At 40.3% G+C, this 22,378-nt stretch overlaps 1 protein-coding gene across 1 annotated transcript; it reads right to left on the reverse strand.

Annotated features, from left to right (window-relative positions):
- Positions 1–113: 113 nt before the first annotated feature.
- col28a1b (collagen, type XXVIII, alpha 1b) lies at positions 114–21,700 on the reverse strand. The gene is made up of 35 exons (XM_071470503.1): positions 21,493–21,700; positions 20,772–20,914; positions 18,769–19,340; positions 16,563–16,583; positions 16,418–16,477; positions 16,169–16,222; positions 16,029–16,073; positions 15,920–15,946; positions 15,772–15,816; positions 15,648–15,692; positions 14,528–14,581; positions 12,959–13,027; positions 12,541–12,609; positions 11,888–11,956; positions 10,979–11,047; positions 9,996–10,064; positions 9,752–9,820; positions 7,869–7,937; positions 7,393–7,464; positions 7,221–7,289; positions 6,982–7,053; positions 6,518–6,586; positions 6,370–6,438; positions 6,222–6,290; positions 6,061–6,129; positions 5,503–5,571; positions 5,320–5,388; positions 4,740–4,808; positions 4,334–4,414; positions 4,073–4,108; positions 3,752–3,788; positions 3,060–3,614; positions 1,987–2,171; positions 1,344–1,635; positions 114–735 (listed from the first exon to the last, which is right to left on the reverse strand). The coding sequence occupies exons 2-35, from the start codon at positions 20,911–20,913 to the stop codon at positions 563–565; spliced, it is 3,603 nt and encodes a 1,200-aa protein (XP_071326604.1). The 5' UTR covers position 20,914; positions 21,493–21,700; the 3' UTR covers positions 114–562.
- Between the last annotated feature and the right edge of the window lie 678 nt (positions 21,701–22,378).

A 22,378-nucleotide genomic window follows, 5' to 3' on the forward strand; every position in this document is an offset into this window, starting at 1 on the left:
TTTCAGGTGCATGGCTAAATACAACCAGCACTGTTCTCCCATGTGTGAAAAACAGTTTCCTGTACACATGGACGTCTCATCCACATTACATCGATTCAGCAAACTGTGGTCCATGTGATTAAAAAGTTTATTTGCTTTGTTTTTTTTCTTCGGTGACATTACACACTATTAAAAAACAAACATAAAAAGACATTAAGTAAAAAAATACATCATTGAATTATACAAAAGGATTATTTTTTCTGAATAGAAACGTTAGTGGTTAAAATGTTTTATTTTACAGAACTGCTCAACGGTGTGTAAGTAACATCAAAGACATAATGTTTCTGCATTAGCTCGGCTTGGTTCACACAATTAATACATAAACCCCTGACCAACAGAAAAAAAACTGATTACTGAACAATTTCAAACCTAAAACTTCATCTGAAGGTAATTTTACTTTATGATGCTGTTTCGCTCCCTATCCTCAAAGCAGCTACAGAAAAATACTAAAGCAGTGAAGCTGAAGTGAAGTTCGTTTAGTCAGAGCAGGAAGTTTATGAACATGACTACAGGTGCGTGCACGTTAAACCTTGACGCAGGTTTCTCTGCAGCTCTTCTCGGTCTCGAACTGGTTGCCGTTTCCCAGACAGCCTCCAAACCAGAACTGAGCGCAGGAATTCGCCGTGGCGTCATAGTACCACTTCACCACGTAGTCACGACACGGTCCTGGGTCCAGGATCTGGCTGCACCGCTCCGCTGGAGACAACAGAAACCCGAAAGTGTCAGAAAGTGAGTGGAAATTTCTATTTTATACAAATATTTTACCTGCTGGAGTTGAAGATATTTGAAATGTACTACTTTGTTGATAAGCCTGATATTCACACCAATAAGTCTTTGAAAATAATTGCAGGATATGAGCTTAAATTGTATTTTCCAATTGTTTTTCTTTATGTGATATTGTCCAAAATATATCTTATTCTTAAACTCTTGTGTTTTTGGTTTGATGGATTTAAAGCTAATAGCCGTTTCCCCCTGCTTCCAGTCTTTATGCTAAGCTAAGCTAACTGGCTGTTGCTTCCTGCCTTACATTCAACATACAAAAATGGGCCTGGTATCAATCTTCTCGTCTAACTCTCAGTAAGAAAGCAAATATGCACATTACTCAAAACGAGGAACTGTTGTTTAGATGTTGTCTAATTGGTGTTTGGTTGATTTTTGTGGTTTGTTGCGTCATGTTTTGGATAAAAATGTTTTTGAGTTAATTTTCACATGAGAAAATGTTGGTGAGAAATTAGGTCAGAAAATGTACACAGAGGGCTTCAGTTGTTAAAATCTAAAACCTTCAGGGCATATGTAACATTTACCTGACATGTCGGTGTCAGAGGGCAGCAGCGGGGGGGTCGGGGGAGCCGGTGCCGGCGTGTCCTCCTCATATGGTGCCTTCAGAGTGGGACCAGCCGGCCCGACAGCTCCGGTCATCACCATGTGGACTGAGGGGTCCTTGACCTCAAACTTTGGGAGGAACTCTGTTACCGGCCTGAAGGGCTCCCAGTCGAAGAATGGAAATCTCTGAGTGTCTGTATTGGTCCTGTCGTCCGGCTTGGTTCTCTGTGGAGCGACGGGTTTTCTGTCGAGTTGAGAGGCTGGAGGGCCGGGCTGTACCAGAGGAGACAGGGTTCTTACTTATCCAGGTAAGATAATACTGATGGAAGACCACAGCATGAAGAGAGTAAGTGGACCTTTTGCCACATTTAATGTTCCAAATGAATACATTTCCAAATGCATTTGTGGTTTCAATTAACACACATTTATCTAACTGGGCAGCTTCCTGTCACACTAATCCAATGTCATTGGCTTTAAATATTGGGGACATCTTTACATGGGGAGGGTGTTGTGTTGTCAAGTGTAAATTTAATGTCATAATGAAAAATACTGGACATTTTGGATGCTTCCATGAGCTCCAGTGAGACTTTGAACAGTTTGAACACAAGCTGAGGCTCTCCTCACCACTTTCTGAACTCTCCTGAAGTCTCCTGTGAAGGTGGGTGTGTCTGTGTCCGTCCTGTATGGGGGTTCCCGGACGTTACCGGAGACCTCAGCCACTCCTGGAGGAAGTCTGGAGCTCGGGATGGAGCTGAACAAATGTCTTTCTCCATCTTCACAGATACGACTCAGCAGTTTTCTTTCAAGAGCTGAGAGACCACATAGACCGTGACAGTAAATATACAGTTAAATACAGTTCACTTATATTGCTACAGCTTCACAGTCATGTCAGTAGCCTCCAAGTACAGATCAGATAAGAGTGTGTTGCAGTTTTTAAAGCAGCAGTTAGCACCTTTCCTCTTCGGTGCTTCGGTTTTACTTGATGTGCAAACGGTGAACCAGATTCTTCTTGCATCAAAATCTTGTGTTAGTTCATCTAAGTGGTTGTGAGGAGCGAGGAGGATGTTTTTTCTCTGGAGATTTACACATTAGTTATAAACTTCTGGTTTGATTTGAATGATATTTATTTTTTTCACTCAGTGCTGTTTAGGTAGTTTCAGTTCAAGTTTCATTTCCTCACTTTCTGTGACAACACACATTTATTTTTGTGTTTCTGTGAAATCACAGTTAGTTGGAAAGAGGTGTTTTTCTGAAAGTATTTTACATAATGATTGAACCCAGTGCAGCTTTAAAGGGTCAGTTCACCCTAATTACTGATATACTCCACATATTTTCTCCTGTGTCTTGGCTTGCAGATCGTTTGGGCTTCATTTGCCCTGGTCCTAAAATTTCTGCCACCACTTTCAGTACATTGAAGGTAGTCACAATATACTGGCATTGACAATAACCATTATATTTAAGGAATTAAATACTGACATTGTGTTAATATACAATGATGATAAACGATAATGTTGTGATGTCAGATGTGAGGCCTGGAGGATCTTTGGTTTATCAGTTCATCTGGCTGCCTTTTCACCATCTATCCTTTAAATGTAACAGTTCTTTGAGGAAAGTAATAAAATATGATGTATTTATTTCTGTGATTTGGGTGAACCAGCCCTTTAATGTGTGAATCACATGATCATGGGAATTGTCACCTGGAAGTGTTTTGAATTCGTCGATCAGGTACACGTGGTCGCTGTCGGGGTCAGAGGCCATGAAGTTGAGCTCCATCCTGAACTCCTCGTACAGAGGGTCACTCTCGTTCACCACCCCGATCACGAACATCTCGATGTTGCTTCCTTGAGCTTCTGTCACCGCGCTCTGCAGACTGACCGAGTCCCTCTTGTCAGCCTGCCCGTCGGTGATGATGATGGCCACCTTCCTCACACCCGCCCGCGCCGCCTTGAACACCTGGCTGGCCTGCTTGATGGCGCTGCCGGTGAACGTGCCCTCGCCCAGGTAGGTCATGGAGCGCACCGCAGACTTGATCTCATCCCGGGTGGCCTCCTGTCCGAGGCTGACCACCACCATGTTCATGTGGCTGTAGAGGACCACGCCGACCCGTGTGGTGTCTCGGCTGACCGACGCTCGGTCAACCAGGGCGTTCACAAAGTCCTTAATCACGTTGAAGTTTTCAGGGCCGACACTCTCTGAGCTGTCGATCACAAAGACGAGCTCCAGGGGGGTTTGGCGGCAGGTCACTCCACAACCTGATTAAAACAGAGCAGAGACAGGTCCAGGTAGATACAGTTTATGATCACTACACGGACACAGAATCAGATGTGAGACTTGAAGAAAATATTTAACTCTAATGGTGAGTCATTGATTCTCCTCTGACTCTACTTACTGCATATGGATCTCACTATTTTGATGACTTCATCTCTCTGTGAAAGACAGCAAATGCAACATTTTTAGAGCCAGTTCATTACTGATTTATGACTTTAATTGTAGGGCTGGAACCGATTAATATCTTCTGATTCTGGATAAAATATCAGCAAGTTCAGAAAGTGACAGCTTCCCATTTGTTTTTTTTTTTCCTAAGATTCAATTTACAATTATATAAAACTAAGAAAATCTGCAAATTCTAATATTTGAGAGGCATTTTCTGTCCATCAATTAATCAACTTATTGTTTCATCACTATTTAGTGAGCAAATCTCTGTACTTACTGTAAGTCCAGGCTCTCCCTTCTGTCCCACTCTACCCTACGATGTGAAAGAAAGTGTTTTTAGTGAGCTTTAGACATATTGTGTTGTTGTGTTAAGGAAGTGGTTTCTTCTCATGTTCCTGCTGAGATGCATGTATGTACATCCTGGATCAGGCTGTTGGTCAGTGACATGCACAAGGTTACTGAACAGGAGTAAAACTCCCATTTACAACATGGTGAATAAACACAAAATAATAATGTGCCTGACAACTCAATCCAGTACCAAAGGTCCGATGGTTCCCGGCTCTCCAGGTTCTCCTCTCTCTCCCTTTTTGCCCTTATCACCTCTGAACCCTCGGTCTCCCTGCAACAGGAAAGACACAGCAGCCTAAATTAAAAAGTGGGGATGCGATAACAAGGGTCATCCTGTTCCTCCCTAACAGACCTGTAGATATAAACAACTCCAACTGAAAAGTGAATAAATGAATATGCAATCAACATTAGATCTTTTCTATTTGTTGCTGCTTTGGGATCCTCTGGACTAAGGATATCACAGGTGTTTTCCTGTATTTTTTTAAGCACCAAAATTACCTTTCACTTTTGTTTTAGTGTGTTAACTGTTGCTTTCAGTTAAGATAATTATTTATTATTATTCATTTTTACATACACTGCTGACATTACAACGTTACCTTGTCCCCCTGCAGACCTTGTCCAGGGGGACCTCTGGGGCCGGGGATCCCCTGAAATCCAGGCTCCCCCTGGAAACATGGAGCAGAGTGTATGTTAAGTAGAACTTACAATACAAGATAAAACCAATAAGAAGTATCTCTCGTCTCATCTGTCTTTTAGCACCTGTGTCTGAATTTTTCTGTCCATTTACTGAACTCGCTGGTTTTATTCTACTAAAGTCAACAGAAACATTTGCAGCAGGTGTGAAAAAACAAACACTAAAACAGGTCCGATGAGTCATTTACAGACTCATTGGATTTGACTCAGGTAGATTTAGTTGCTGAATGCTAAAAATGTAATCATTGTTTTAAAATAAAAAAAATTCCTATTCAATATGGCATCGCACTTTGGACAAAAACTTCAAGAGATAATAAAAAACATAAATGAAGATTTTACCATTTCATTTCTTTTGTCTTTAGGGCTGCTGTCCTCATTCAGTCTTTTGCCTAAACTTTGCTCACTGGTCACATAAAGGAAAAAGTGCCAATACACTAGAGTCTAGAGTTACTGATCAAAGCAGATGACAGGTGGCAGCGGTACCTTTTGTCCTTGAATGCCCTCTCCAGGTAACCCCTGTGGTCCCGGTGGTCCCACTTGGCCAGCTGAACCCTGCAGAAAAAGAAAACTGTATCTCTGAAGGAACCAACGTGAATTTCATGACTCTGGCATGTACAGTTTTTACAGTGTTACATGCACATCATTCTTTGGAACAGGACACATTACCTTAGAACCAATCAGACCGATTCCTGGTGGCCCTACAGGACCCAGAGGTCCAGGCAAGCCTCTGTCTCCCTGAACAGAAAACATTTATAGATACTTTAATATCTCAATAATAATAATAATCATAATAATTATCATAACAATCATAATATCACCTCAGACATAAAGAAAAAACTGTATCTTGTTCATAAAACATCTCACCTATAAACAAATCATGGATGACAACACACAAACATACAAAGCAACAATAAACAAACAATAAAAACTACACAAAATACTGCAAATCAGTCATTATCATATTATTTTTCAGAGGTGATTTAGCTTACAAGGAAATGACAGATGAAATGAAGAAATACCGGAAAAAATAAACTCTCCTTACAATGAGAAGTGCTGATGCATCACAACATGGTGGAAATGCATTAAACAACAAAAACAGCACTATTGCAGATGAAATCACCAAAGTGGTGGAGGTAACTTCTGTGACAGAGATGAACAATATTGTCGTTTGGCTGATGACACTCTTCTTTAGTCTTTATGTTTTTTTCCTTTGTAAACTTTTACCTTTGGTCCAGGTAACCCAAAACCTTCTGGTCCGGTCTCTCCTGTCAACCCAGGAGGTCCTGGAAGTCCCTAAGGTTTAAAAAAAAAAAATCACACAGTGCAGGGTGGTGATAGGGAAGTATGAAGCGATCAAGACGGTTGCTGTGTAGGCTGATACTCACCGGAGAGCCGGGGAAGCCGTCACCTTTCAGTCCAGGAGGACCAGCAGGTCCTGGTGATCCTCTGTCACCCTACAAACCAAAACACATCACTCACTCACTTGACTTCACTTCAGAGGATCATTGAAGAGTAAACCTGCGTTCAACTCACCTTAGGCCCAGTTAAACCGATTCCTGGCTCTCCAACAGCTCCGGCTGGACCTTGTGGACCCGGTTCCCCCTGACAAAAACCAGACATAGATCAATCAACTAACCTTGCTACTGTTTGGCAGTTAAAGTGTAGCACCACGCGGGCTTACCTTGGCACCAGGTATACCCCTCCCTGGTGGTCCACCTGCACCTGGTGGCCCCATATTTCCTGGATCCCCCTGGAAAAGAAAACATTCATCAGGTTTAGGGCAAATCAGGTTTAAAATTACAACCTTGAAAATAACTCATAATGGCCAAGGATGTGTGTTTTTGTTTATTTGTCAGTAGGATTGTACAAAAGGTAATCAACTGTTTTGCATCAACTTAGTGCAGGGATGGAGTACGAGCCAGAGAAGAACCCTTTTCTCTGAGGATTGGTGTCGCATTTCTTATTTTATTTTATTTATTTTACAACCTGGGTCTTATTTTCCTAGTTCATCATTTCTATCAGATATGACAAAACTTTACTCACCACTGCTAAGATCTAAAGATGTGGCAACACCATTTGAAGTTAAGGTGTTTACAGTGTGTTAAATGATTATATAGCATTGTCATAAAAATTGCTTAAACATACCTTTGGCCCCATTGGCCCCACAGGACCAACTGCACCTGGCAGGCCTCTGGTCCCCCTGTCCCCTCTGTCTCCCTGCGAAACAAAAATTCTGTTCTTCCCAACAATCCTCTGAATCATCAACTCTGAGGTAAACGTTTAGATGGTTACTTAACACGTCATATGTAGGGAACTCATACCACGGCACATTTACACAACATTTTTATATATACACTGCATCAACTGTGCCCTCTGTCTGTTACCTTGTCTCCAGGGACACCTTTACCAGGAGCACCATCAGGTCCCCTAGGACCCGGTAATCCTAGGTCCCCCTGTCGTCATTTGAAAAGAGGTCAGTGGAGCAGCAGACTGGTAAGAAATATTCAAAATAATTTCAAAATGAGAGAGAGATCAGGTTTTATATCATCATGTTACCTTTTGTCCCGGGGCTCCATCCTCTCCTGGTTGACCTGGTATCCCTGGTAACCCCTCGGCCCCTGGGTCCCCCTGGGAGAGGAAAATAACACACAAGAGCATCAATGTGGGGAAAGTGATGAAATAAACTACTGAATGAGAATATCCAAAAGTCACTGGATCACACTGCACGGTTTTTATAATCAACTTCTTGTTAACGATTTAGGGATTACAGCTTGTTTTATTGTAATTCATGTCTGAACGAAAGCATCAGCTACTAGTTATTGATTATTTCTGTAAAGCTTTACATTTTAGAGACCCGCAACAGAGCTAAAATGTGCCACCTTTAAGTTTTAGATTTTTCCTGATAATCTTTTACAACTCAACTTAAAGGAATGCTAAGCTAAGCTAACCTGTTGCCAGCTCTAGCTTCATATTTAGCATATAATCATAACAATAGTGTTGATCTTCTAAGACAGCAAATATTTTGGACTTACTTTGGGTCCTGGTTCTCCCACTCCTCTCTCACCTGGCAGCCCAGGCTCACCTGTGGGGCCCTGGTCCCCCTGAAGACAACATTCACACAGACAATGGTAAAATGAAATAGAAAATAGAAAAATGAAAAAGAACAGATAAAATCCCAGCAACATCCCAACAGCACGATGCTGAATTAAAGAAAAAGGAATTCTGGGAATGAGACCATTTGTCTGACTGTTCAGTGTAGAGGATCATTTTGCCTGGAGAAAAAGTTACAAACTTAAATTAACCTCTATTATTTCTGGTAAACAAATCTCATGAAGAGGCCAAAACTAACAATGCATAAGTCTGTGGTTCCTTCTGAAGCAACTCTGTCTCCTAGAAATTACTTTTATACACAACTTAACTGCAGCAGTGAAAACAATTTGTAGGAAACATAATTGCCACCTGATTATATTTGTTAATTTATGTATTTAAGTTGCAAATATGTTAAGTATGAACTTATCAGTGAAATGTTCCCAGTATATCCATACACAATAACTACTTGTAGTGTCTACAGTGTTATGTTTTTTTTTTTACCTTTAGACTCTCACAGCATGTTGGTTAAGGTTAGAGAATGACCGTGGTCTAGTTTAACACAGGAAAAGTTCACACTGACTTCAGACAAACAATCTGTCTATTTACATAAATCCAAAACTATGTTCTGTCTCAAACCTTAACCAAAGTGCTTTGTTGCCTAAACCACAGTCAGGGCTTCGGTTTCTGGTGTGACAGTGGTGCACTTTGAACGGCCATCAGCCACAACAACCACCTCCTGACGACTCAGCACTATAAAAAAAAACACCCACTTTGCCTCTGAACATAATCCAGCCGATGTTCTCCTATAAAACATATTATCTATCTTAGCCATATACTGCGTTGACTCAAAGATAAACTACAGTGTGTTTTCACATTGATGAAGCCACATGTCAGCCAGTGCAACCCTGTGGCTCAATAATGTGTTTTAAAATGTTTTGGAGCTCCATGACACAGAAAAATTAGATTCATCAGGATTTTTGTACATAGTCAGCGCTTGTTAGTAGATTCAGTTTTGGTCTTCACATGGGATTTACAGATAATAACAAAAATATATATCAGCAGCCCTATCCAACAGAAGGCCTGATAGGCAAGTTAATTCTTTATTTATTTATTTATTTTATTTGGCAGTATCATTTTTCTTTCTTTTTTTAATCTGTGAAAACACATCAAGAGGCAAGTGGGAAAAAAAAAATTTTGGGTGCAAGTTATCTTTTTTCCCAGGCAGGGTTTTTTTTCACACATGAAAATACACAGAAATGAATGTTTTTACGTCAGTACAAAGGATAATCAGGTTAAAATTGAATGTTAAAAAAAGAAATTGGCAAATAAAATTTGACATAGAAATTGATACCATGAAATTTGCTTTGTAAAAATGTTAAATGAAAAACCCTGAATACAATGTAGGAGATAGAGAATTGTATTGAAAATCTCAAATGTACAATGCCAATAGAAAAAAATTGTTTCTGACTTATGTTCTGATCCTGGTCCTTGGTAAAGTAAAAAATGTAATTTTCATGTTGGTTGAAATTTAGGGTACAGGACACAAAAATGCTGAAATGGAATCTGTAAAATGAAACTTATATGAAGCAGAACTGAGTGTGGAATGAATGTATCTCAGATAATCACTCATCCACCATGAACTCTGATTCAGACTCGCAGGAATTTGATTGACAAGCCAGCTGCGTTTCACCGACACATTCTTGTGATAAAATATGCAGAACAATCAGAGAGAGAATCAGCTGAACGTCAATCACAATAAGTAGCTCTGCTCTGTTTCTGAGACAATAACATCACCAGTTAATGGACGCCCCCCTGCCTGTCTTACCTTAGGTCCTGTTATTCCTACACCTGGAGCTCCTCTGGGTCCTGTAGGTCCAGCTGGGCCTTGATCGCCCTGAGAGAAAGAAGATGGAGGTGTAAACAGGTGGGAAACTGTCTGTACAGTCAGTTTATTTTGTGGTTCTTTAATTAACTACCAATAACACAGTTTTCTTCCCTTGAGTTTGAGCTGTGAACCATAGGAAACAGTCAGGATTGAATAGTCTGACATATGTTAATCCAGTTTTTACCTTTTCTCCTTGAAGTCCTAAACCTTGGACACCAACTGGACCTGGAATCCCAGGTGGTCCAAGACTGCCCTGAGAAAAGATGTTACTGTATCTACATTTCATCCAACGTCCCAACAATCAGTAAGAAAGTACAAAGGTAGAAAATGCTGCAGCAACAGAAGAGTTTCCTCAAGTGGGCTAAATATTTAAGATTTGTTTCAATCTCAGGCACTTTATTAGGAACACCAAACTAATACTGGATATGGCCTCAGTTCTTTGTGGCATGGATTGCACAAGATGTTGAAAACTTTCCTTTGAGATTCTCCACATTGACGTGACTGCATCAGATCATTTCTACAGATGAATCAGCTGCAAATTCATGCTGCCAGTTTCCTCTTCTATCACATCCCAAAGGTGTTCTACTGGGTTCAGGTCTGGTGACTGTGGAGGTCACTGAAGTTCACTGAACTCGTTGTCAAGTTCATGAAACCAGTTTGAGACGACTTTTGCTTTGTGATTTGGAGAATTGTCAAACTGGATGTAGCCATTAGAAGATGGTAAATTGTAAATAAGAGGATGCACATGATCAACAACAATACTCAGATAGACTGCAGCATTCAAACCATGATTGATTGAGATTCAGGGGCTCAAAGTGTGCCAAGAAAACATTCCCCACACCATTACACCACCACCAGCCTGGACTGTTGATACAAGGCAGGTTGGGTCCATGGGTTCATGCTAATGATGCCAGATTCTGACCCTACATCTGCTGCCTCAGCAGAAATCCAGATTCTTTAGACCAGGGTACATTTTTCCAGTCTTCATCCGTCTAGTGTTGGTGAGTCTGTGTCCACTGCAGCCACAGATTTCTGTTGTTGTCTGACAGGAGTGGAACTCTTTCTGTCAGCTCCAACCAGTCTGATCATCCTCTGATCTCTTGGATAATTGCATGAGTAAGCAGGTGTACAGGTGTTCCTAATAAAGTGCTCTTTGGATTTATTTACCTTGTCACCTTTGACCCCGACACCAGGAGGCCCACGATTGCCCCTTGGACCATCGTATCCTCGATCACCCTAAAACAAAGCCAGTAAAGGTGATATACACGTCACTGTTCTCAGAACAGTTCTCTTGATGTGAGATTGAGTTTCACACGTGTGCAGCATATTTCAAATGCCACATTCAGGCTGGTTAATGTGAATTTCTGCAGCAATCAGCTAAACATTTTCTGGTTGTAATTTCTGTGAATCAGTCAGCTCTGCTTTGCACCTGCAGTAAACAAATCAAAACGCACAATAATGTTTTTCTTCAGCACTGAATCTGCAACAACATGATAGATGTTCATTATGACAGCTCGGTCACAGAATCAGCTCTAACTTTCTCATTCATCCCAGGAAATTCATCCCCTCCCATCTGATCAGAGATACAGGTTCCCAAAAATTAGGTTCAAGTTTTCAATTATCCAAGGTGCAATAAGCCCTTTTAGTTCTAATACACCATAAGCCGCCTCTTGGTTTCTTATTGTTGCTGTTTATCTCACTTTTATCAGATGAAGCTTTCATTTAAATCTGTATTGTGTGTGTGGTACCAGCTTTTTAATGTCTCCAGTTGTGTTATTGTGTTTTTATTGTGTTTATGTTTTCTGTGTTTTTATGTTGCAATGCTGGAAAGAAATTTCTCCATTAATATCCGAACTGAACTAAAACCAGCATCATATGTGGAAATTACTAATCAGACAGTTGCTATACAATAAGAATAATATTAATAAACTTGATTTATATGATTATCAAATTAAGAACTTGACTACACTACTATATGGTTCGGACTGCAGCAGCTTATAAATATACATGTATACAATAGGATGATGCAACATTATTTTGAACTGCTGCTAACATGTGGTCAAAGACTTGACCCACCTTGGGTCCTGGAAAACCCTCTCCAGGAGGCCCTGGGTTTCCTTGTGCTCCGGGTGGCCCTGGGGGACCCTGGAACAAACATTTAATGAACACACGTGAAGGCTTCGGTAAATGCCGACATAAAATATTAAAAGAAGCTGCTTAAAGAAAATGCTGGGGGGGCGGTTCTGGAAGATTTACACACACTGGGGCTGCACATGAGACAGACTAAACCTGCAGCAGGCAGTTTTTCATATGGATACTCCAGGTGGCAGCAGGGGTTTTTAAATTGTTCAGAATGTTTTAACTACAATTCCCAGAAATCCTGGAGTGTGTTTCGAGTTAAGTGCACAGAACGCGCTCATGTTTGGCAGCTTGGCCAGTCTGTAGTGTGTAATAGGAAAAGAAACCAGAGGGAAGCAAAGGGAAAATGATCCAGCACAGCTAATCCAGCACTGTCACTGCTGTTGAGCAAAAAGTTCGTATTAATTATCTTTCATTTTCAACTCCTGGCCTTGTAAATGTATTTACCTCACCAGAGTCTCGATTATAGCAAACTACTAGTTACTAAACATTGTTAAGCATAGAATGGATATTAAGTAATCAAATGTGCATCTTAAGATTTTGATACAATCCCACCAATACACCAAGAAAACAAGACCAGTCATACTCACTGGTAGTCCTGGTTCTCCTATCCCAACACGACCTGTGGGACCTTGTCTTCCCTGAATACCTTTTTCACCCTGGAAGCATCACACATCACCAGTCAACCACTTGAATTACAGGGAATAAATGATAATATTTATTCTTTCTGTGGTGGTTTGTTATTATCTCACTATCAGAAAAAAGACCTTATCAAGGGCAGAGGGTTCATCAGACCTGTTCTCAGTGCCAGAGATGTCTTTACAACGTTCTTGACTCTTCAAGTGAGCCAATGAGAGAATAAACTACAGCTATTTGTGAGTTAATCTGTTGATATTTATAGATGTGTTTCATGTAACCTTTCAGAAACTATATAAAATCAGAGGAAGGGTGGAAAAACAACCATCACCTGGGAAGATCATATGACAATATGAGATGTTTTACAGTCACCTTGGCTCCTGGGAATCCAACACCAATGTCCCCCGGGGGTCCAGGAACACCATTGGGTCCTCGGTCTCCCTGTGACAAATAAACAAGTTTAGGTTTGCATATCATGTGATGGCACTTCAACACAGTTGACAAAATATAAAATAAACTAACAAATACTGTAATGGAAGAGTTAATTTTCCTCACAATACAGATATAATCCCATCCCAGCTGATATGTTTTTTTTTTTTGTTTTAACTAAATTCAAAAAAACGTCCTCATTCCTGCAGGTCGCCACGTGTAGATCATAATCAGTCAAACAATGCGTCCAGTCTTTGAAGGACAATTCATAAAATACAATTTTCACCTTCCTCCTAACTGGTTTGCTGAGGACTTTGCCTTGATATGTATAATTGTACAGCACACACAGAGATTTAAAATTCAATCAAGACCAAGAAAATACACAGAACAACCACCATTCAAGTCCTCCTATTCACATCATGAAGTAACAGCAGGATAGAAATGTTGACATCATGCAACATCCTCTGTAATAGAGAACCTCACTCTCCTGGTTTTGTAACTTCAGTATATTTTTTTAATGGATAACCTTTTAAAATGCAAACAAATGAATGTAACTAAATACTGTGAAATTTAATTAAATTATGTTTGTGCCAATTACAGTAGTATTTTTAGTGATATCTGATGGAAAAGAATATAAAAAAAACTTTAATCTCTTTTATCTGTGAAGCTAAATGGGAATCTAGTCTTAGTTAATGCTTGTTCCTTCTTCAAAGGGATATAAATCACATTACATTTCATCTGTATAAAGACGTCTTTGTTAGAAAGCTGCAGGACAGCTCTGTGGTGATGGAGACATCAGCATCTTATTAGCCTTGGCCGCACATTTTAAAGGTCGTTTTCCTCTCTTTTTTTCACTAAAATTGAAATCAGACATTACAGATGTTGTGTGAGGAAGTGTCTCTGCAGCGCTGCATGTGAACATTATCCCACTATTCTGAGAAAAAAAAAACTCCAAAACTTCCAAATGATCTTAAATAGCTAAATTTGTTTAGTTAAGCAGTTATTCATGTTTTTATTGACAGGATGCTCTGTAGTCTGTGGATGTTGTCGAAATGTTGTGCAACTGCAATTGAAAATGACTTTTTTATTGAGTTGATCCACTAACATGTATACCTCTTTCCATTTATACCACCCACAGGCCTGGAAAACCTCTGTGTGTGTGTGTGTGTGTGTGTGTCTGTGTGTGCCAGGGATAATTGTTTGCTACAAAAGATTCAGTGGTTGTATGAGCTCATAATTCAAAGTCATATTTTGGAAGTGAAACAAAGAGCCAGTCCTGATGTTGTTTTTGCGCTTTGTATTTGAAGAGTTTTTGGTTTGCCATGCTCTGTCTGCCACAGAGCCCTTTTTAACACCACCACTAGGGGGCGTTAAAGTCAGAAAAGTACAAATCAATGTGGTGACTACATCTGTATGAGTAAACCAATCAAACTGTTGCTGCAAACTAACTACGAACAGAAATGACACAAAACCCCAAAGTTCAATGGCTCTTAGGTTCTTGGAGAAACTTACTTTAGGTCCTGCCGGGCCCTCAGGACCAATATCTCCTGGTGGTCCCATTGGACCCTGAAAAACAAATGTAAAAGTTTGGAATCATCATAACCATAATGTTCTCATCTCTGACAAAAGATTTTAATTCAGCAGCACAAAACAATTAATAAAAAAAAAAAGAATTAAAAACAAAGCGTCGTGTTGTATGACCAGTCCGCTGCTCCAAACCAGCCCATCACTACTGAATGAAAAATACAACAGGATTAACATCAACATTCACGGCTTTCATGTCTTTCGATTCTCAGGCCAAGCTCACAAAATAACAAGGTTATACTGACACTGTGCCAATGGCACAGAGGAGGAAGAGTTGTGCTGGGCGGCCAGGTCCCTGCACTAATCCCACCACACAAAGTCTGTTCCTGCAAAAGAATAATATCCTGCAAGCCTGGATTCACTGCTTTGGATAGTCACATTAGTATCAGGATTACCGATAATCCAATATTCACATTCCATTAGTGCAGGGCTGAATAAGAGACAAATTCCACTTCCATTTTTCATATTTGAGAGTCAATGGACCCTCTGATGTCGACGTATGGTAACGTCTGAGTGTCAGTGTAAACAGCAGACAATGAACTATAGGTTCATGGGTGTGATGGATGAGGGGTGGAAATGTGAAGTGAAGTGAAAATAAATTCTAACACTTTATTTCACCCAAAACCATAAATATGAAGTTCATTGTAGCAGTAGATGAAAAGTCAGCAGACCAGCTTTGTCATTAGGGTTCATCCTCTAGGGACAATGCTAAATTTTATGGCAACAGATCCGATAGTTTTTCAGTCTTGACCAAAGCAGTGATGAGACAAACCAGCTGACACTGCCGTCCCTGGCTAAAAACTGTCCCTCACTTATTGTATTCACAAGATTTTTTTCTGTCAGTTTTTATTTTTGTCACCTCAGTAACTCATTTATGAAGCAGCAATCTTGAGGAAATGTGATTTTGATAAGTGGGTAGCCCGTGAAAATTGAAATGCTATTTTTCAAATAAATTAGCTTGTCAATCAGCCTGTAATCAGCCTGTCTGTGGGGGTTCAATTATCATAATGGTTACTATTCAATTAAAAAAGACACACAGCCACTCTACCTGTTCTCCTTGTAAGCCTCGTAGGCCTGGAGCTCCCTCAGGTCCCTGCAAAATAACGTGGAATTCAATATGAGGGCAAAATCTGAGGTAGTTGTTGAAATATCTTAGTGAATAATGACCGTACAGTGTCGCCCTTTTCCCCTGGGGTGCCACAATCTCCTCTCTCCCCCTGTAAGAAAATACACCAAATTAGAACCTCTGGTTATTTTCTGTGGCCATGTCAATTCACTGTTAGGCTTGTTGCTAAAGCTAACATGCAAACAGATACCCACCTTGCTGCCCTTGTAACCCGGACGACCCTGTAGAAGACAAAACAGTTTAAAAATGTTTCTGCTTTGACGCTATTTCATATTTGTGCAAAAAACAGAGAAAGATTTTCACCTCTGGACCATCATTTCCAGGTCGACCATTCAAGCCAGGCTCCCCCTTATGAAGAGACACCAATGTACAATCAGCTGCATAAAATCCAACACTTAAACATTTCCAGAAGTTTTCCTTTTTTTCTTCCTGTTATGACTCACCCTCGCTCCTTTCAGACCAGGTGGCCCTCTGAAGCCTGGGTCTCCTTTTCTACCCTTGAATTAGTAATAGTTCACTGTTAAGGCTTAGTCAGATGCTAAAAGACAAGATGATGCTACTGTGTGATGAAGGAATACAATGCAACCAAGACAGAGTAATTATCCTATAATTCTGGTAAAGATTATAATTTTTGTATGGAACCCTTCCATTACGGCAATAACAATGTTCAATGTGGATTTCTAAAAACTCACTGGGCTTCCTGGAGGACCTCTCGCTCCTTTTTCACACAAACACACTTGGGCTTGTGGACACTAACACAGAGAGAAATACGAAGTCAGTGCAACCATTTAAACTGAAGAATTAAAGGTAAATGCTGAATTACATGGAAGGACTTACCCCTTCAAATGCGACTGCAGCCTGGAGGCAAAACATCATACGAAAAATGTCAAAGACAGTTAAGTTACAGATTCAGTATAATGTCATTCACTAACAGGAAAGATTTGTTTATTTGTTTTTAAAATCTTGGTACCTACATGTTAGATATTGTCCTCCTCAGTGTATAGGATGTCTTTTTTTTTTTTGCAAGCTATATAACATCTCGCATTTCTGGGAAGCAGAACAAGAGGTTCCAGTCTCCCAGACTGGCCCTGACCTACTGCAGATATTTGACATTTCTGAGAGTGTGGAAAATGCAAAGCAGGCAGGAAAGCCCCCCGTGCAGACACAACACTGTGATTGGGGTCTGAACCCACTGTGAGGACAGACAGTGCTGAAAAATGAGGGAGGGTGTAGAGGACAAACACAGCCTGGAAGAGAAGCGGCATGCTGCTGTCAGTGTGATAGGCTGCTGGGGTGTGCAGGAGATGTTTAGTGCTTCTTAAACATGCGGAGAGCCAGCAAGCAAGCATGGTTTCAACAGTGTAATACTGGCAATTAGTTGTAATTAAACAGTGTATACTCTTGAGCATCAATGACATATGGTTGAGAATCATTTATGCATCTTACAACTGACAGTCTACAGTAGTGGTTCCCAACCTTTTCGATAGGGGAACCCTTAAACTGAAGCTATGTCTACCTGTGACCCTTTGCTGGTTATGGCCTAGAAAAAATTGTCATTAGCAATCAAAAAGTTATTTTTACCTTTTATATTTGTTTAATTTGTAGGTGTATTTTTTGTTTGCTTTTAAGAGGCCAGAAGAGTTGAACGTATTGTATGCAGTATTTCACAAAAAAAAAAAAGAACAATAGGAAAACTTGTCAGATTTATCTTTGGTCCCCATGGATGATCACGGCCTGAGACAGGTCTAGCAGATTTAGGTCAGACTGTTTTGGAAACTGCTCCAAAAACTGCTGTTTTCTTGTGAAAACCCTCTGACTCCATTTTGAATGGTTGATTTTCATATCTGAAATTCAGCTCAGTGGTATCAGGTAATGCAAACGCTAAACTCGTTGGTATCATTACACCCTTTGAAATGCCATCAAGTGCAGTGAGAGACATGTGGCAGTCAAAGTAACAACAAACAAACCAATTGGTTTTTTTATCGGGGTTTTTTTTTGTTTGTTTGTTTGTTTTTTTGTGCCCATTCATTGTAAGCTAACTTTAAGTTATTTATTAACAGTTACATTAGATCTATCCTATTTGGAAGCACTAGAAAGCCATGGGTTCTTAAAGACCAACCCCAGCTCTGAGCTCAGTGGTTTGGTCAAGGAGAAAGGCTTCCAGAGGAAAACCAAGATACAAAAAAACCACGGTGGAGATTTGAACCCAAGACCTTGTTGCTACTGTAGTGACATGGATAGCCTCTTGATCTTAATGTATAATGACAATTCAGAAAAAATTAAATCGTTTAACAAGAACGGGAAATCTAGACTTAATTTACTGTGAAATCACACAAACTTTCTGGCTATAATGAGTTTGTCAAAAGCAGCCAAAACTTCTAATCTGATGCAAATTCTGCATGGCCCAACCCAAGTGTCCAACAAACCCAGAGCACTACCAGCAACCAGCATTACTGCAATCCCAAAATTAAGTTACAGTCTGAAGACAACACATTGAAATGTTTAAAATTATTCTGATGGTATAAGGGTTGAATTTTCAGAAAACATACACAATCCAACCCTTCTTTCTCAATGTCCCTGGGTCAGATCTGCCACAGTGTCTTTTTTGATAAATCTTAATGCACTTATATAGTGCTTTTCTAACCTTACTGACCACTCAAAGTGCCTTACAGTACTTGCCACATTCATGCATCACACACACTCACTCGTACACTGATGGGTCAGCCATCAATGGGCAATGTGGGGTTCAGTATCTTGCCCAAGGACCCTCTGACATGTTTCCTGGAGGAGCCGGGGATCAAACCACCGACCTTGTAATTAGTGGACGGCTTGCTCTACCTCCTGAACCACAGGCGCCCCATTTACTTGGAGATGCCAAAGTCGTGTCTTAAATCCTGCACATGGAGGCTTTAATAATGAAAACCCTTGTTTACAGGCATGTGTTGTTTGCCCACAGCACAAAATACCATAATTGACCCTACTCATGGGTAATAGATGTTCCCTGTTGTTTCTCATCAACAGCTGCCATCTTAACTCTACTCACCATCTCTTTGAGCAGCTTCTCTTCCAGCTGAGGATCAAGAAGACTTTGGACAAACTGCTGAGCGGGTGTGCTTGCAATGGCCCGCAGTTTGGCGTTATTCTGACTCTGCTGGGCGATGTCCGATAAACCTACAGCAAAGAACTTTATGCCATGACCTTTGGCCTCTGCTGCAGCTGAAATCACATCAGGGTTACGGGGATGGTCGACCCCGTCTGTCATCAGCACTACAACCCTGACGCTCTCTGGCAGTGTCTCCTGTACCAGCAGCTGTGAGGCATTGGTGATGGCGTAGGTGGTGTAGGTGCCGTGGCCGATGTAGTTCATGGTGCTGACTTGACCGTGGAATGAATCCAGATCTTTCCAGTCTGAGAATCGGTGCTCTATGGACACAGAGCTGCTGTACTGAAGAGCAGCCATTCGCACCTTCAGCGACCAGCCAGTTACCTGCAGCGTTGCAAGCCGCGTGCTGAAGCTCAGGACGAAGGCCTTCTGCTTCTCAAACAGGTATATTTTTGCACTTTCAGAGCTGTCCAGGATGAAGGCCACCTCCAGTGAACATGTCATACCCAAAACTATGAGAGAAAGAAACCACCAAAACTTCAGGCAGACTTTGAGATTCACAATGCTCTCCAGAAGTCAAAAGCATTTCATTTCATTTTTACCAAGGGTTACAGGTCAGGATTGGTACCTTTGGATAAAAATTGTCAATATTTCATGTCAATATTCAATATTTTTAAGTAGGCAACATGCAGCAGCATTGACAAAATTAGTCTATTGACTGATTTGCTGATTAACAGAAAGTCAAGCAACAATGATTTTATTGATTTATTAATGCATATCTTTCGTGTTTGGACTGTTGTCTGTTGTTACAGTGGTCTCTCAGGACATAAGTTTGACTGTTTTTTTTTTGGGGGGGGGGCTTCTAATTTTTTTTTACAATTTTTAGACTTAAGTTAATTGATTAATCAAAAATCAGTAAACTGATGGATAATGAAATAAAGTGTCTTTTTTTTGATAGTACCACCGGGAGTCACCAAAGCCAAACATTTTCAAGCACCACACATAGGGGCTTTAAGTTCAACTTAATTTAGCACCTTCACTTCACTTTGATGGCCGCCGAATTAGAGAGAGTGAAATTTGTTTCTGGTACATTATGGGAAAAATGGGCAGTAAATGTCAGCACATACGGCATATTAAACGATAAATGACAACTATCATCATTTCAGAAAATCACAAAGGTGGACTTACCCCTGAGAAATTTAATTTTACTGGGATGTAAAAGCCTGTGAGTTATCATTTAAACCATAACAGGATATTCAGCCGCTCTGAAAACAGGCACTCATACAGTTCTCTAAGGCTGAGCTGCACTGAATTTAACAAGACCTACCTGTTCGTTTCACTGTTGGGGTTAAGGTTAATCGTTTCAGCATTACTCTCAGTGTGTACCTGATCATCTGGTTGGGTATGAACACAGACATACATTAGGGCAATGATGGGGACAATTTGAAAACATAACTATGAACAGGATGATACAATGAGCTATTGTCCAAGAGTTACAGTACCATGCTCAGTTATCATTTAATGATAACTGACAAATGGTCCATCATGATCTGTGAGTGGCGGTTTTTTGAGTTCAGTAACTGGCAAAAATGGCTGCACCAGATGTGAAATATATCAAAAAAATAAAAAATTAAAAAAATTAAAACTGAAGGAAACACTGACTGAGTGTGGATAACTTCAGAACTTCAGTTTAGACTTTGACTTTTTGGTGAAAATTTGGTGACTCATATACCTCACTGCTAGGCCTGAATTTGACCTCTTTCTTAACCCTGATGACCTTTTAGGTTGTCCTTTCCAAAGAGAACCACAATGGACATAAGGGCAGGCAGGTTTTGGTTGTGTGGTGAATGGCTGATCCTTCTACCTTCTACAGCTGTTACACCCACAGGATCCAGTAACTAACCTTCCCCACCAACATGTGGATACCTCATAAGCAGAATTACCATTTCCTCCATCATCATGCAGCCTGTAGTTGTTCCTGCGTCCCGTCTTTCTTCTCTGGCCTGTGGCCTCATGTACAAGAGCCAGCAGCAGAAGGCAGAGCCCCACTCCTCTCCTCAGGTTTCCCCTCAGCAACATTTCCATTCTAGCAGAAAAAGCAGTTATGTAGCTCATTACAAGACAAAGAAATGAAGTGCATACACATAAAATATATGAAAAGAAAAAAAATATATAAATATCAGTATTATAACATTCATTTCCTTTACAGTAGATGTTACTATCACACATCCTACTAACCACACCCGAATAGAGTGCTGGGAGCTGTACATGTGTACTTTCACAGTAATTACTTTAATTTGCTCAAATAATAATGTTCTTTATGATCCTATGTTCTACCTTCCTGTGATAAAAATACTTTATAAAACACTTGTAGGCCTAATATTAAGAGTGCCAGAATATCAAGATGAACCTAAAGCCAGAACTATCAGAGCAAATACTAATTAGACTGAACAAGTTTCAAACACTGTAACCCTTAAACATATTGTGCAATTAAATTAATGTGCAGCAAATAAGATTCTGCCTTATTTGACTACATGAATATAATGACTTCTTTAAGCTGTAGTATACAATTAAAATTGTTACTCAAACTGTAACATTACATTACAAATTAATAAATGAAGAGTATTGTATTAACAATGCAAAAAAAGTTATAAAATCTTTTACCTGAAATCTCATTTAGCTGCAGTCAGTGCTTGAAGTCCAGTCAGCTGTGGCTCTTTGGGAGGCATTTCGCCGCGGAATGGGGTCCCTTTAAACCGGACTGAGATAAAGTGAGGACCATCAGATGAACTGATGAGCTGTGAGTGTAGCCGGAGGCTCTGGGGCCGCTCCAAAATTTCTGCTCTGGTCCATCCAGTTCAGTGCTTGATGACTGGCCGAAAGGACTTTATTGTCTTGACTTTCCTGCTCACAGACACATTAACTTCCTGTGGGAATATTATTGGAATATTAGAGCAGTGTAGATAAATTACAATAGTTAATCGCACCACAGAGAAAAAAAACCTCTACACTGATATCAACATAGTTATAAAAATAAAATAAAGTACCCTAGACTACAAGTACAGTCCACTACCTCTCATTCTCATGAACAGACCACCTGTTCCCCTTTTATACATAAGTTCTTGTTCGTGTTTTGAGCTGTTGCGCATGGATACAATTGTTTGGATGCTGTGCGTAAAAGTCCCAAATGGGATTATTTTACTTCTCCACTCTCGCCCACTAATGCGAAAACCAGATGAGTGGTAGTATGATTCCCATGTACAGCTCAGATATTGACCTATTTTAAGAAGAACGTAGTAGTAGTAGTAGTAGTAGTAGTAGTAGCACTTTTGGTGGCCTACTTGTAATTTGCCAGGGCCAGTGGATTTTTTTTTTTTTTTCAAATAATCTGCTAATCTGTAAAATACTCTGATTATCTGTGTGTGATTGCGAGTGGTTTTAAATGTAGTTCGTGTCTCCCCTCTTGATGTAGTTTTTCATTTAATTTTGGTTACGGCGTCCTCTGGTGGTAAACTGCCTAACAAGCGTAACCGGAACTTTGAGTAGCCGG

The sequence above is a fragment of the Trachinotus anak genome, unplaced genomic scaffold, assembly GCF_046630095.1.
Source record: "Trachinotus anak isolate AG129_WGS33_773 ecotype Australia unplaced genomic scaffold, CSIRO_AGI_Tana_v1 ptg000032l, whole genome shotgun sequence".
Lineage (NCBI taxonomy): Eukaryota > Metazoa > Chordata > Actinopteri > Carangiformes > Carangidae > Trachinotus > Trachinotus anak.

What these genes read in the sequence shown, in the direction of transcription:
- col28a1b (XM_071470503.1), bottom strand. Translation starts at nt 20,913, where the DNA reads ATGGAAATGTTGCTGAGGGGAAACCTGAGGAGAGGAGTGGGGCTCTGC. An exon ending in GAGGTCCTCCAGGAAGCCCA is followed by an intron (nt 16,223 to 16,417) that starts GTGAGTTTTTAG and finishes TACTAATTCAAG; the next exon opens with GGTAGAAAAGGAGACCCAGG. An exon ending in TAGGAGAACCAGGACTACCA is followed by an intron (nt 11,957 to 12,540) that starts GTGAGTATGACT and finishes TGTTTGTTCCAG; the next exon opens with GGTCCCCCAGGGCCACCCGG.